This window comes from Callospermophilus lateralis, chromosome 19 (genome assembly GCF_048772815.1).
Source record: "Callospermophilus lateralis isolate mCalLat2 chromosome 19, mCalLat2.hap1, whole genome shotgun sequence".
Lineage (NCBI taxonomy): Eukaryota > Metazoa > Chordata > Mammalia > Rodentia > Sciuridae > Callospermophilus > Callospermophilus lateralis.
In genome coordinates, this window is record NC_135323.1 from 14,331,233 (window position 1) to 14,345,087 (window position 13,855).

Sequence of the window (13,855 nt, forward strand, 5' to 3'; positions counted from 1 at the left end):
GGCAATCTGATTAAGTAAATTCCTCCCTCTTGAGGCTTTCCAGTTCCTTACTGTTTGCAAGCACATTTCATCTCCAATCATGATAAGCAAATTAAAGCAAAGTTTATTTCAATATAATAAGAGGCATAGGTCCAGGTTCTACTTGCCCATGAACTTTACATACTATGACAATTCTTCATTTATTTTTCTTTTTATGCCAGAGTTCTGTTTTGGTGTTGGTATTTTCTTTTAATTCTGAGTATTCATTTCTCTCTTTTTCTACCAGTGTTAGGTATTAGCCAATTAGCAAAAGACTTAAATTAGCCTATTTTTGGCAGAGGGCAGGGTCCTGGACATTGAACTCAGGGGCACTCAACCACTAAGCCACATCCCCAGCCCTATTCTGCATTTTATTTAGAGACTGGGTCTCACTAAGTTGCTTAGTGCTTCACTTTTGCTGAGGCTGGCTTTGAACTTGCAATCCTCTTTTCTCAGCCTCCTGAGCCAGCTGATGGGACCACGGATATGAGCTACCCCACCTGGCTTAAATTAGCCTATTTCTCTGAGCTCTTCCAACATTTGTTTTGTGACTTATCTAAGAAAATTCTCAAGGAGGAATCTTATCTATTCTTTGTAACTACAGTTTTCCTCTCTTAGGTTGGTTGGATTGGGTCCATGTTGGAATTTCATCCCAATTTCATACTCTGGTCCTCTTCCTTCTAAGGGTTTCTCAAAGGAGTTAGACTTTTTCTTTGAACATTTAACAAACCAACTGAACAGAAGAGTCACATTAATAAAAGCCTATTTAATTTTGGCAGGATGATCCTTCAAAAACAGCTTCAACTCTACGAGGCAACTTCTATGTCACGGGTGACAGAGGGTACATGGATAAAGATGGATATTTTTGGTTTGTTTCAAGATCAGATGATGTCATATTATCCTCTGGGTAATTTTCTTCTCCAACTGTGTATGTCTGTGTTAACTGATCATCAGTATACTGGAATGAGTCTTGACTCCTGCCATATGCTTTCTCAGTTATCGGATTGGGCCATTTGAGGTAGAAAGTGCCTTGATGGAGCACCCTTCGGTTGCAGAGTCAGCTGTTGTCAGCAGCCCTGATCCCATCAGAGGAGAGGTAAATGAACTGATTCATTTCAATTATAACTGATTGGCAATCTAACACATATTTTTACACAGTACTTCCTTGAAACAGAATACAAATGCTTCATTCACTACATATGCAAGCCTGACAAATATTCATTTACTTAGCCAGGTGGATTAGTAAACCATACCTGTAATCCTAGATACTCAGGAGGTTGAGGCAGGAGGATCACAAGTGAAAGGCCAACCCGGGCAACTTTGAGACTCTGTCTCAAAATAAACTAAAAAGGGCTGAGGATATAGTTTAGTGGTAGAGTTCTTGCCTAGCATGTGTGAGGCACTGGGTTCAATCCCCAGTTCCACACTCACCAAAACAAACAAACAACAACAAAAAACACAACAAATGCAAGTTAGATAGAAATATGCTAGTCAGAAAGAACTGCTACAGATCAAAATTGAAAAATGTGTACTAGAAAGAATCTGAATTTGAATTCCATGGAGTACTGGGACAAAGATGGGATGATGTCAATCATCCAGAATCACTCCAGGACAGGGCTTTAGAAATCAGATGGATCAAATTGTTACCTAAAAGGGGTGGAAGCCAATAAATGCTTGGCATTGCAAAGGAGGACCTGGTGTCAGACATCAGTGGTGAGATGAAGGTCAGAGTCAGGAAGTGAGGCAGCCATGAGTAGAAATGAATAGGCCTATGAGCCCAAGTTTCAGAAATAAGCAGGGGCTGACCGTGTGGTAGTTTGTGCTTAAGAGTCCACGCTGCTCTTCAGGCCTCTTTTGCCAAGCAAAAACGCCTCCAGCATTTGTGTAAAAGTAGGCTCCATGTTCCCACAGTATTTTTCTAGTCCATATTCAGTCTTGTATAGCAAATTCCAGAAGAATTGATCAAAAACAGATAAAATGAAGATTTGAGGACAGTATCTCAAACACTGAATCAAGTTTTTAAAACATTGATGTCAGTAGTCCAGAATGTTCTGTACCATGTATTTGAGTATCTTATCTCGAATACCAGGTGTAGGACTTGAAGTTCCAGGTAAGGGGCAGGGTTACAGGTATTTAGTCTCAGTGGCTGAATAGGTCAAGTTTAAGGCAGAAATGGGAGATGTTTATTGTAGTACAAAGAGGGTGTATTTGTGTCCCAGGACTGATTCTCTTAATTAATGTTTGATGCAAGAGGATAAGCTTTAAGTCTTCCTAAATGGCCCAAAGTAGTTTTGGATATTGTCCAGCATTTGCTGGTTTGGAATGTTTCTATAACAAAATACTCTATTTATTAGGAAAGGGAATATATAGTCCCTGTAGGTAAGAGCAGATCTCTTCACTGCACTCTACTGGCAGGTTTCCAGAGTCTCAGCCTCTCCCATGCCTTTCATTACTTTTATCCACCTAAGACAAGTGCTGACTTGAAACACAATGGTCCTGGACACTTTAGGGCTAGGATTGGCTGATACCCCACAGATGACAGAGCAAAGATCTGATAACTCCGGGGTCTTGATATAGGACTTGGACTTGGCCAGTTTCCCAATACTTGTGGGCTGAAACATTTCCTGGCAAAAGATGCATGGGTGTTTCAAACAAGGGGTCCACGCCATGTGCTGTAGGACATAGGCAGCTCTTTTCTTTCTGGTGGCAGACCTATTTTAGCTGGGTTGGGTCCTTTTCTGGGTTAGGGCCAGCCATGTCTTTGGGTAACAAGTTCTAGAAGAATTAATCAGGGGAGGGAGGGGAAAGGAGGGGGCAAGGGGATAGGAATGATGGTGGAATGAGTTAGACATCATTACCCTAAGTACACGACGTATAAGAAAGGTGTGAAAATACTTTGCGTATAATCAGTGACTTAAAAAAATTGTGCTTTACGTGTGCAATATGAAATGAATTGCATTCTGCCATCACACATAACAAATTAGACATAAATAAATAATTTAATTAAAAAAACAGATAAAACTAAGATTTGAGGACAAGATTCCAAATATTGATAATTTTTAATCGATAGCACCATAGTCTTTCAATCTAATAGGTACAGTTTTACACTGTTGCCTATATTAAACACTGTTGCAGTGTTTGAACTTAAAAAATTCCTCACCCTATCAACTAAACAAAACTACTTTTGACAATTTTCATGAATATTTAATTTTTTTCTCTGGTAAATTATCCAAAAGCAAATAGGGTTTAAAATGAGTATTTCCTTAACTTAACTCCTATATTGATAATTTTTGTACATTCTCAGTTGATTTTCACATTTTAATATTTTCAGGAGTTTCACATGGTTACTTTGCTTTTAAATTTTTTTAGCCAGTGAGTTACTTCATCTATTTAACTACATTTTCACGATTTTAAAAATGTGTGCTTTTTATAGCCTCTTTAAAAGACAAAATTTCCAATGTGTTAAAGGAGTGGATAACTTGCATTTGTTATTTTTGAAAATAATAGATACTTTAAATACTATTTTAACATTGGATTGTGAAATAAAGAGGTGAACACTATTTGTTGAGATGACTGGTTCCTAAATTTTTCTTAGCTCAAACACCACTCTGAAAATTTGAAAAAGGCCATAGGCCACTGTCGTCCTTAGGCAATGATAAAAATGTCCTATATTTGCACCAATATAATGGCCTCAGATTCTTTTAATACCTGAAATGCAGCTACCATGACTAAGGAAATTTAATTTTGGTTGATTTTAAGTTAAACATCCATATTGCTAGTAGCTACCATACTGAATGATATAGCCATAGACTTAGAAAAATCCAAGATTCACAGAATTTCAGAGAAGCTTTGAAGCCCATATGTTTATTTTTAGGTTAAAAAAATTAAAATAAAACAAAACTAAACCCTAATTCTTTGTACTTTTACTACCATACCTATGAACTATCATTTTTGATGACTTCCTATGGGACAGGCATTATTATAAGCCTTATGTCTTTATTGACTTATGTACTCCTTGCAGCTTCTTTTACAGAGAAGGAAAGTGAAACACAGAAAGATGACCTAACTTGCCCAAGATGACACAACAGACTATGACTTGAACCCAGGTTGTCTGACTTCAGAGCTCATACTCTCAACTATAATTTTAGGTTGTTCCTTGTTAATTTAACATGTTTCTGTAATATTCTGTGAAGATTTTTAGAAAGACTGTTATGTCAGAGTTTATTTGAGTAGAGTCTTAGAAACTACACTGGAATAGAGTTTGTTGTTACAAAAAGAGGCTGTGCTTAGTGCATTGCCAAGTTTCAAGAGGAAACTTTATTAAAGGAGATAAAAATAAAGCAATAAGTCAAGGACAGAGATGGTCAGAAATAAGTCAGAAAGCAAGATTTCAAAATGTAGTTATATGAGAGAGTTCAAGAGTATACCATAAATAAATCAGGGATCCCAGAAAGTCTCTTGTATTGGGTGAGGAACAAGAAGTGCGAGAATCAACTGGCTAGTTTAGCTCAAACTGTTTAACTTTTTGTGCACACTACCCAGCAGCACAAAGATTCACAGTTGGAGAAAGTAAGATGTACTAAAACAAAACAAAACAAACAAACAAAAAAATACAACTCATCTTTCTGCTGTTTCAAATATTTATTTTAGGTCGTAAAAGCTTTTATTGTTTTGAACCCTGATTACAAGTCACATGACCAAGAACAATTAAAAAAAGAGATTCAGGATCATGTAAAAAGAAGTACAGCCCCTTACAAATACCCAAGAAAGGTAGGCATCCTATTTATGATGAATATTTGTACAGTGTTATGGAATTTTTTTCAACTGTTTATTTTCTCCTTTTTAATGAACACTCTCCTCAAACATGCTACATAAAGTGTTTCAAATTGAACTACTGATGTGTAAATAAGAATCTGAATTTTTAAAATTAAACTCTTAACTTGGCTCAGTGAACTTGCGGTAAATACTAAATATCAAGAAAAAATCTCCTTAACAATACCCCCTTCCCTTTTTGGTTACCCAAAACCCACAACAGGTGTCCTAATCTTTTTATCTAGAATTCATAATAGAACTACTACATAAATGGCTTTATCTAAAGATGAAAACTTTTAGACTAATTTTCTTCTTCTTGATATTTAACAGGTAGAATTTATTCAAGAGCTGCCAAAGACTATTAGTGGGAAGATAAAAAGAAATGAACTGAAGAAGAAAGAATGGAAAACAATTTAAATTCATCCCATTATCATAGTACATATGAAATAAACACAAAGGCTGAATTTGAAATGAAAAAATTCAATAGATTCCTATACACCAATGTCAATGTTCCTATAATTTGGCATCACAAAATAAATGCCATCAGTTGCTCAGGAATTTTTATTTTGATACTTCTTTTTTGTAGTACTAGGGATCAAACCCAGGGCCTAGCACATGCCAGGTACATGTTCAACAACTGAGCTATATCCCCAGATCACAGCATTCCTAAATGTTTCAAATCAATCAAATCTCTGCCACATTGGATTTTAAGCCTTAGTTAAATAATTCCAATATGTGAATATACAAATTAGAATAATTAAGCCTTGAGTAAAACTAAACAACTTATAATTTTTCAGAAAAGTAAAAAATATCAATCTGGAGATTATCATAATTCTCAAGTATCTACCTAAAAATAGAGTAGGAAATTTTATTAGTCACATTTTTATTCAAATAATTTAAAAATAGCTTATAATTTGTTTCAAGGTCTAACTAGAAAAATGAACATCATGTACTATTATTGCTTATTTATTTTATATTTTGTCATTCTTCAAGGAGGCATGCAAATTCAGCAAACATTATTATATGAAATATAAATAAAATGTGTAAGATAGTACCAGAATATTCATGTTTGGGAATTTAAGAAGTAATTACGATTCATACCTGAACAAACAGAAGGCAATTGTTAAACAAATGGTGAATGAAAGTGGAAGGCATGAAATATATTTTCTTTCTGTGGATGTGTGCTTGTGTGTGTGTATCTGCTACAATACAGTCTACAGGATTCAGATATGCTAAGACTCCATAACTTGTAGCCCTAAAAGTCACATAAAAGTTATCCTAAAAGTAAAGACAGTTTAACTGTACAGAAAATTTATCAATTCCTCATTGAAGGTCTGAGTCTCAAAGAATTTTTAGTAGGAAGACAATTACTGTCACGAATATGGCTTGCTACTGGAGAACTAAAAGTGAGTCTCCCTGAGGAATGAGAGAGAAGCGTGTTGTTGGCTTTTTCCTTTTGAAGTGTTTTTTCCCATTTAAAATAATCACAACACTTTCTGTTTTCTTGATATTTGCCAATAGGGCAACAATAGAAGACTCTTCCATGGTTTGGTCCATTGTTAGAAACAACAAGTCTCTTAGATCTCCGGCCACACTTGCATAAGGGAGGTGTCATTTTCCCACTCTTCCAAGGCTCCTGTAGATTCACTGCAGAAGTTAATACAGCGGGGGCAACCTTCTGACAAGAACTTTTTCCTGGGGAGCAATCAGATGATGCTGGCTTTTCTTCATGAATAGTGAAGGTCTGTTTTTTTGCTGGTGGGAAAACTGGGAGACTAGATGAATTCCTTTTAGAGACACCTAAAGAAAGAGGATGTTTCCCCAAAACTGAAGGATGAGATGCACTGGCATTAACACTGTTACAGGCACATAATTTGCGTTCAGGTAATTTAAAGGCAGACACATCTGAACCTGGATATTTAGCTTCTTTTACATTATAAATAGTAGTGTGAGGACTCTTATACACAATGGACTTAGTGGTCTCTAATTCCTTTAAAGTTTTCTTGATGCCTCCAAAATTTTCATGACTCAGCACTTCTGACTCTTTTAAAACCATTACTCTTTCTCCAGAACTAAGAGAAGTCTCTACATTTGTGTCACTAATAGGAAGTAGACTATCTATATTTTCCTCAGGTTGAGATGCTGGAAGTAAAACTATGTCTTCCCATTCAGCCAACATAGGCAAAGAGTCAAGAGTAGAACTCATTTCCACTTCAGAAACATGATTATCAGAAGGAATGGTAGTAGAGACAAGTACCAATTCTGAATTAAATGTTGAAGACTTAGATTTGGTATTAACTACAAGATGTTCATTTTTTTTTTGCTTCTGCACATAGATAGATGAATTTAGGCTGGGAGACTGCAACTGTCCCAAAGATGTAGAGGGCTTAGTATTAAAAACAGATAAGCAACTTTCGACATTGTGAGGACTGGCATTTATACTGTTCTTTACTTGTAACTGATTCTTTTGTACTGTTATAGGGGAATTCACACAAACTAAATTCATTTGAACCTTTTCATGAGCACTTATTGAATTTTTAGGCTCTCTATCATGTATATTGGAACCCTGGATGCTAATGTTGCAGGCAGATGTTTCTTCTTGATTTGTATTCAAGTTTCTGGCCAGAATGTTGGGATTCTTCTTTGTGAGAACCTACGATTCCACAGACAAATCCGACAACTTTAGAAATTCTGCATTTATACTTTCTTCAGCAGAAATTATGTGATAGACAGAAAAGAAATATGTCATCTGTTAATAAATGATCACACATATGAAATCCATATTTCAGTGAACCCATGACTACTCTGGAGTTTGAGATAACTGAATAAAAAGGGAATATACCACTGACCTTGTTGAAGGACCTTGTAATTTTCATTAGGCACCCATCTCTGATCATTTTCCAAGCAAGAAGAGCAGTATTGCGAGAATCATCCAACCCTGAGGAAATAGATATCAAACACTGAATTCAATAGTAGTGTAAAAAAAAAAAAAAAAAAACAGCAAGAAGAAAAAATTACCACTTAAATAAAATTGGGGCATAGTGTTAACTTTATAATCACCTACAAATTTTAATCACAATAAACTGGTCTTGTGGAAAGCTATGGCCACATTATCAATGAAAGAGAAGATCTCCTAGATTTGCAGAGTAAGAAGTAAAAATTTGTTTTAGTTACTAAAAATGTAACTGGCATTCTATAGGAACCATGATTTGGGAATAGCCTTGTTCAGTTCTTTCACTAATCCACTGTATCTTTTGGCATTTGGGTACTTGTTTAACATCTCCATTTGATTTGACTTATTAATTCTGTTCATTCTTTTTAGCAACTAGATAGCCACTAGATGGCAATCTTTATATTAAATAGTTCATGAAATTGGTAACTCCAAAAACAGAAACAATTCGAATTGTATAGATTAGGAGCAACTTTTAGGTTAAAGGATATTTGTTATTAATGGCATTATCAAAAAATGAAGTTTATATTAAATTTTTTTACAACACTTAATTGAGTTACATAATAAAATGATTTGCCACTTATACAAACCAGAATGTTCTCGTCCTGAGAATTCTATTCCCACTTCCTGCAAGGCACCGCTTAGTCCTTTTGGCTTTCTTCTATAGAAAAGCTGACCAAATCAAAGAAAACATAGCTAAAAATATTATTACTACTTGAAAGGCTAGATATTAACCACTTTTCATAATTTTAGTTCTATTGAATTTTAAATATGCTTATTTCTTTTTTTTAATATTTATTTTTCAGTTTTGTTTTTTTTTTTTAGGTGGACACAATATCTTTATTTTTATTTTTATGTGGTGCCGAAAATCAAACCCAGTGTCTCACCCATGCTAGGCGAGTGTACTACCACTTGAGCTACATCCCCAGCCCCTGAAATATGCTCATTTCTATTGTATTGTTTCTAAAGTCATATTTATATGAATATTCCCAAAGAAAATACCAATACCATGTATGGGAAATAATGCAATCATTTTTCAATAGAAGGAAAATGAACATGCCCTTGCCTTTCACTCTTACCTTGTAAGTTGCTCTGAGATCAATCCAGGAATTTAAGAACACAGGTTTTAACAGTTGTTTTCTTTTACACTCATACTCCAGGCAAACCCCCAAGTCCCAGTCTGCATTAAGCAAATTAAAACAGAACAAAGTTATTTACGTCAGAATTTCCTTCCACTTACAAATAAATATGGAAGATGATATAAAATAATACAGTAAGGCTTAATTGCTCTTCTAATAACTAATAATGCTAATAAATAATAACATGTATGCTTTTTATTCCTTTACATAACTTATTATTAAAGAAATTACATTGGTAACTTTCAAAATGATTTCTTAAACACCCAATAAAACCTTTATTGTTTCAGAAACAAGATGTTAAATTAGGAACGTCATATTTCTTATATTCTAGGAAAATGTTAACGTAATTGAAAAACCAAATATTTTATAGAAACTTGAATCCAACTATGACTATCAATCTATGTTATCAAGGGTGCTGTACTGCTATCAATGACTATAAATGGCAATTAATTGATTAATTTATCAGGTCATACAAAGACCTATGTTAAATGGTTTATTTTTTTTCTTAATGTCTATATTAGTAAAGATCAATACATAAAAGCAAAGGATGTGACCTGATGACTCTTTATTCAAGGATACAGAAAATACCATAATGAGTTTTCAATGAATCATTGTCTGAATTCAGAAGAACATAGAGGAACACCTTGAAGGATTCTAAAAGCTGATGCTTATATTTTTAAGGTATCCAGTATCATAATGTTAAAGATATGAGCAAATTTACTTTTCTTGGTTAACACTGTGAGGAACTTGAATTTATTTTCCTGGTCCAGGTTAAGAAGTATAATTCTAGCTGGGCGTGGTGGCACACCTGTAATCCCAGTGGCTGGGGAAGCTGACACAGGAGTTCAAAGCCAACCTCAGCAATGGCGAGGCGCTATGCAACTCAGTGAGACCCTGTCTCTAAATAAAATACAAAACAGGGCTGGGGATATAGCTCAGTGGTTGAGTGCCCCTCAGTTCAATCCCCTGTACCAAAAAAAGAAAAGAAAGTGTATTTCTAGATTACTAAGTAGAAAATTAGCAATAAAGATTTACATCGTTGGGCTGGGGCTGTGGCTCAGTAGCAGAGCGCTCACCTCGCATGTGTTGAGACCTTGGGTTCTATCCTCAGCACCACATAAAAATAAATAAACAAAATGAATATATTGTGCCCATGTTTAACTAAACAAAATATATTTAAAAAAAAAGATTGACATCGTTATAATGCTACCCATTTGTGGTTGATAGGAATAACTCAATTATTATTATTTTTTACCTGACCAAGTAACAAATGCACACAATTTTGCCGCAGAAGTAGAAGGCTCCGAAACCCCAGTAGCAAAAATAATTTTCTTCTGTTGCTGAATCTTATGAATCCATTTACAGAACTGAGATAAGCAAATCTTCAGAGGGACTCCTTCATCAACTTGAGCCTGATTAGAGTCACAAAATCTGAATTCAACAATCAAATTCTATAATTATCAAGCAGACATTATAATTATATGGGAGGATATAACCAAGAGGTTCTAACTGGCAAAAAATTTATCCAGTGGAAAAAATGTTAAGATACACAGGAGTTCTTTAACGATTAGAACTCACCAAGATAAGAATTTGGTTGATAAATCTAAAATTGGACAGAAATATAATCATTAAATCCAGATTGACAGAAATAAAAAATAAATAAAAAGATAAATTTGAGTGACTTCATTTCCTTAGGATCATTTGTTTGTTTTTTCCCCTTCCAATGCTGGGGACTGCAATCCAGGACTCCCACATGCTCAGCAAGCACTCTACCACTGAGCTGTAGAGTCAGACTTGATTGTCATGTTTATAACACAATTCTAATTTTTAAATATCCCAGTGGATTTTGGGAGAGGACATTATTTCTCTTAACACTTAATAAATAAAATACCAAATGGTATTTTAAACACCCAATAAAACCTTACTGTTTCAGAAATAAGAGAAAGATGTTAAATTAGGAACATCATATTTCCTATATTCTAGGAAAATGTTAATGTAATTGAAAAACCAAATATTTTATAGCAACTTTTTTTTTTTCTAAAACTGATTTATGAATCTTAAAATTTGCATCATACCTGTTTTATGCCTGTCAGCTCCATGCAAAATTCCGAAAGAATTGGATGTTCTTGAGGCTGAACATAAGCATGGAATTCGCATTCAATCGCTCCAGTTAATGTGTTCAGCAATACTGCTGGAAATTCAACTAAATCAAAGAATTATCAACCAACACTTGAATATACAAGTTTTAACAATGCTATAGTCATTTTAAATTAAACATATATTGTCAAAATAGAATTATTAAACAATAAATTTCAATAAAAGCATAATAAGAGACCAAAGGAGTATGATATGAAGTAACAATAAACCATAAATAAAAATACTGAAATCATATTCATCTTTGTAGTTCCATAATTAAATATGAAGACCATATGGAAGTTGAAATAATTGTTTTAGTTTCTATGCATTTGAGGTTTTTTATATAATTCTAAAACAATTATTTTACACTATGATACATTTAGGTATTTGGGATTTTGTTGTTTTTAAATAAAGACAGGTTTTATATAAAACTACCAATTCATAGACCACCTCCTAAACTATTGGCTGGTTTATATCTATAAACTTTAAAATGACTTCCTTAATGCTAAATTTGTTTGGAATTTATTGGAATTCCAGACTTACTTATTTCCTGGCTATTGTGGTGTTTCCCGTCATTCCAGCAGGTGGATTCAAAATCAATCACGATTAAGTAGTCATACAACTGCTCTGCAAAAGATCAGGGTGTTCTTATGCTTTACTAGTGGTTAAAGTACAGGCTACAAAATGTAAAGAAATTAAGAGCATTACTTACTGGATTTGCTTCTTCCTAGTTTCTCATTTGCTGGTGCAATTGATTTTCTCCTAATTAATCCAAGCTGCCTAAAAATGTAAAACAACCCAATAAGATCAATGAACCCAGTCACACTACTGAGAAAATGGCAAAGTACTCCTTAATGTGTTCTGATGGAAGAGAAACTAGACTTTGGGAGGAAAGACCTGGGTACTTTTTTTTTTTCCCCCTTCACATCATCATACATATAATCTGTATAACGATGAGGATCTCCTTAGGGGAAGGGAAGGAGGAATAGGAAGGACAGCAAAATAAAATAGACACTAGTTTTGCCGTATGTATATATGTGACTGTATGACCAGTGAGATTGTGCAACCTGTACACTCAGAAAAATGAGAAATTATACCCCATTTGATTCAAATGTGATCTGTCAAGATCATTGTACTGTCATGTGTAACTAATTAAAACAAAAACAAATTAAAAAAATAAAAAGACCTGGGTTCTTGTACTGTAATCCTTTTTTTTAAAAAATATATATATTTATATTTTATTTTGAGACAGGGTCTCACAGAGTTGCTTAGTGCCTCTCTAAGTTGCTGAGGCTGGCTTTGAACTCATGATCCTCCTGTCTCAGCCTCCTGAGCGGCTGGGCTGTCATCCTCTTTTGATTTTTGTAGTCATTTTACCTACATACCTCAAGCACATGTTAGCAAACTTAGGTTAATTTTATCTGCTCCCTGTATTTTACAGTAATGTTGGGGAACTCATGATTGTAGGGGTACAGAAACACTGAAGAGCTTTAGTTATTTTTGTCCTTACACTTTTTTTTTTTTTCCTTTTTAAGTCTTTGCTATGTACACAGCACAATTCTGAGAAAATATGAACACAGGGCTGTAGAGAGCCACAGCTGAGTCGGAATGGCCCCTGGAATTTTGCCTGGAGGAATGGTTGAGAGGTGACACCAGTGAGCCATTAAGATGATGATGATGATAATTAAGTTAAGCTGTGTATAACTGCTGTGACTGGATGATGCTGGATTGAAATAGGCTGTGTATTCAGTTGTATATAGACCCCTGCTGTCCGGCAATAGGGCAGTTCCTTCAGGACAGCCGTCTCCGTGGTTCTCCTTTGCTAGCAAAGCAATAAACCATCCTTTATCCTTCTCAAGACCATTTTCTCTTGCTGGATTGGCATCAAGACAAGGACAACTTTCTACATCGAGGGTAGCTTTCTACCCCAAGGTCAGCGTTCCACAACAAGGACTCAAGTATAGGTGAGACTCTGATGGGCAGGGAGAGTTTTTAACTGTTGTAGTGCTGTTTTGTATTTTTGCTTTGTTGTTATTGCTGCTAAGAGGTGGAAGGTAAGGGTAGGAATTTGGGAATAACTAATAACTAGCATTTACCTACTGTTACTACACACAGGTACTAAGCATACATAGTGAACTCATTTAGTCAGCAACTCTAGGAGGCAGACATTTTTTGGTCCCCCAATTTTTTAGATGAGAAAATGGGTAATTTGTCAAGTGGACAGTTTTGGCCGGGCGCGGTGGCGCAGGCCTGTAATCCCAGCGACTCCGGAGGCTGAGGCAGGAGGATCGCTAGTTCAGAGCCTGCACATTTTAACTGGGTCATTAGTTAGTGGTGCGGCCAACGGCATGATAGGTGCACTGGCGCCGGCCTGGGACCTCCCAACAAGTTACACGGGGCTGTCCCGTCCCGTGGTTTTCCCAAGGCTACAAGGGGCAGACGCAGGCTCCAGGCCACGGAGAAGAGAAAGCCGGGGCTCCTCGGGCTCCTTCCCGCCTAGCGGAGCGCAGCCTGGGGCTGGAGACCCAGGTTCCGGCAGGAGCTTTTCAAAGCGTGCAGACCCTGGACGCCGAGAATGCGGAAAACAGAGGCCGCCACGGCGGACGCCGGCAGCGCAGTCCTGCCCGGGACGCCGACGCCGGACCCAGAGCGACCACCCTCCCTGGCACCACGAAGAACCCACTAGCGTACCGCGCCAGGCGCTTGGTTGCCATTCCCAACACTCCGGGTTCTCCGACGTCCAACTGCCGGAAGTCCACTCCCACTTCCGGTCCGTTCAAACGTCCGGCGCGGCAGAAGC

The 13,855-nt window shown here is 36.1% G+C and overlaps 2 protein-coding genes across 7 annotated transcripts in view; one reads left to right on the plus strand and one right to left on the minus strand.

Moving 5' to 3' along the window:
• The window catches only part of Acsm3 (acyl-CoA synthetase medium chain family member 3), a 24,142-nt gene extending 18,633 nt beyond the window's left edge, over positions 1-5,509 (plus strand). The window contains exons 12-15 of the mRNA XM_076840803.2: positions 798-925; positions 1,015-1,114; positions 4,669-4,788; positions 5,161-5,509. Coding sequence (XP_076696918.1) covers positions 798-925; positions 1,015-1,114; positions 4,669-4,788; positions 5,161-5,247 — 435 coding nt within the window. The 3' untranslated portion in view covers positions 5,248-5,509. The remainder of the gene's footprint in view (positions 1-797; positions 926-1,014; positions 1,115-4,668; positions 4,789-5,160) is intronic.
• The window catches only part of Eri2 (ERI1 exoribonuclease family member 2), a 16,354-nt gene extending 2,505 nt beyond the window's left edge, over positions 1-13,849 (minus strand). Inside the window, exons 1-9 of one of the 6 annotated variants that reach the window (XM_076840797.2) lie at positions 13,747-13,848; positions 11,768-11,835; positions 11,599-11,682; positions 10,995-11,122; positions 10,175-10,331; positions 8,860-8,960; positions 8,371-8,452; positions 7,680-7,768; positions 4,641-7,483 (exon numbers count right to left, since the gene is read on the minus strand). In XM_076840797.2, the coding sequence (XP_076696912.1) occupies positions 6,146-7,483; positions 7,680-7,768; positions 8,371-8,452; positions 8,860-8,960; positions 10,175-10,331; positions 10,995-11,122; positions 11,599-11,682; positions 11,768-11,835; positions 13,747-13,769 (2,070 nt within the window). In that variant the 5' untranslated portion in view covers positions 13,770-13,848 and the 3' untranslated portion in view covers positions 4,641-6,145. Of the gene's footprint in view, positions 1-4,640; positions 7,537-7,679; positions 7,769-8,370; positions 8,453-8,859; positions 8,961-9,995; positions 10,063-10,174; positions 10,332-10,994; positions 11,123-11,598; positions 11,683-11,767; positions 11,836-13,746 lie in introns of those variants that run through there. The other 5 variants (XM_076840800.1, XM_076840802.1, XM_076840801.2 and 2 more) reach the window with 5 other exon arrangements.
• Positions 13,850-13,855: the final 6 nt, after the last annotated feature.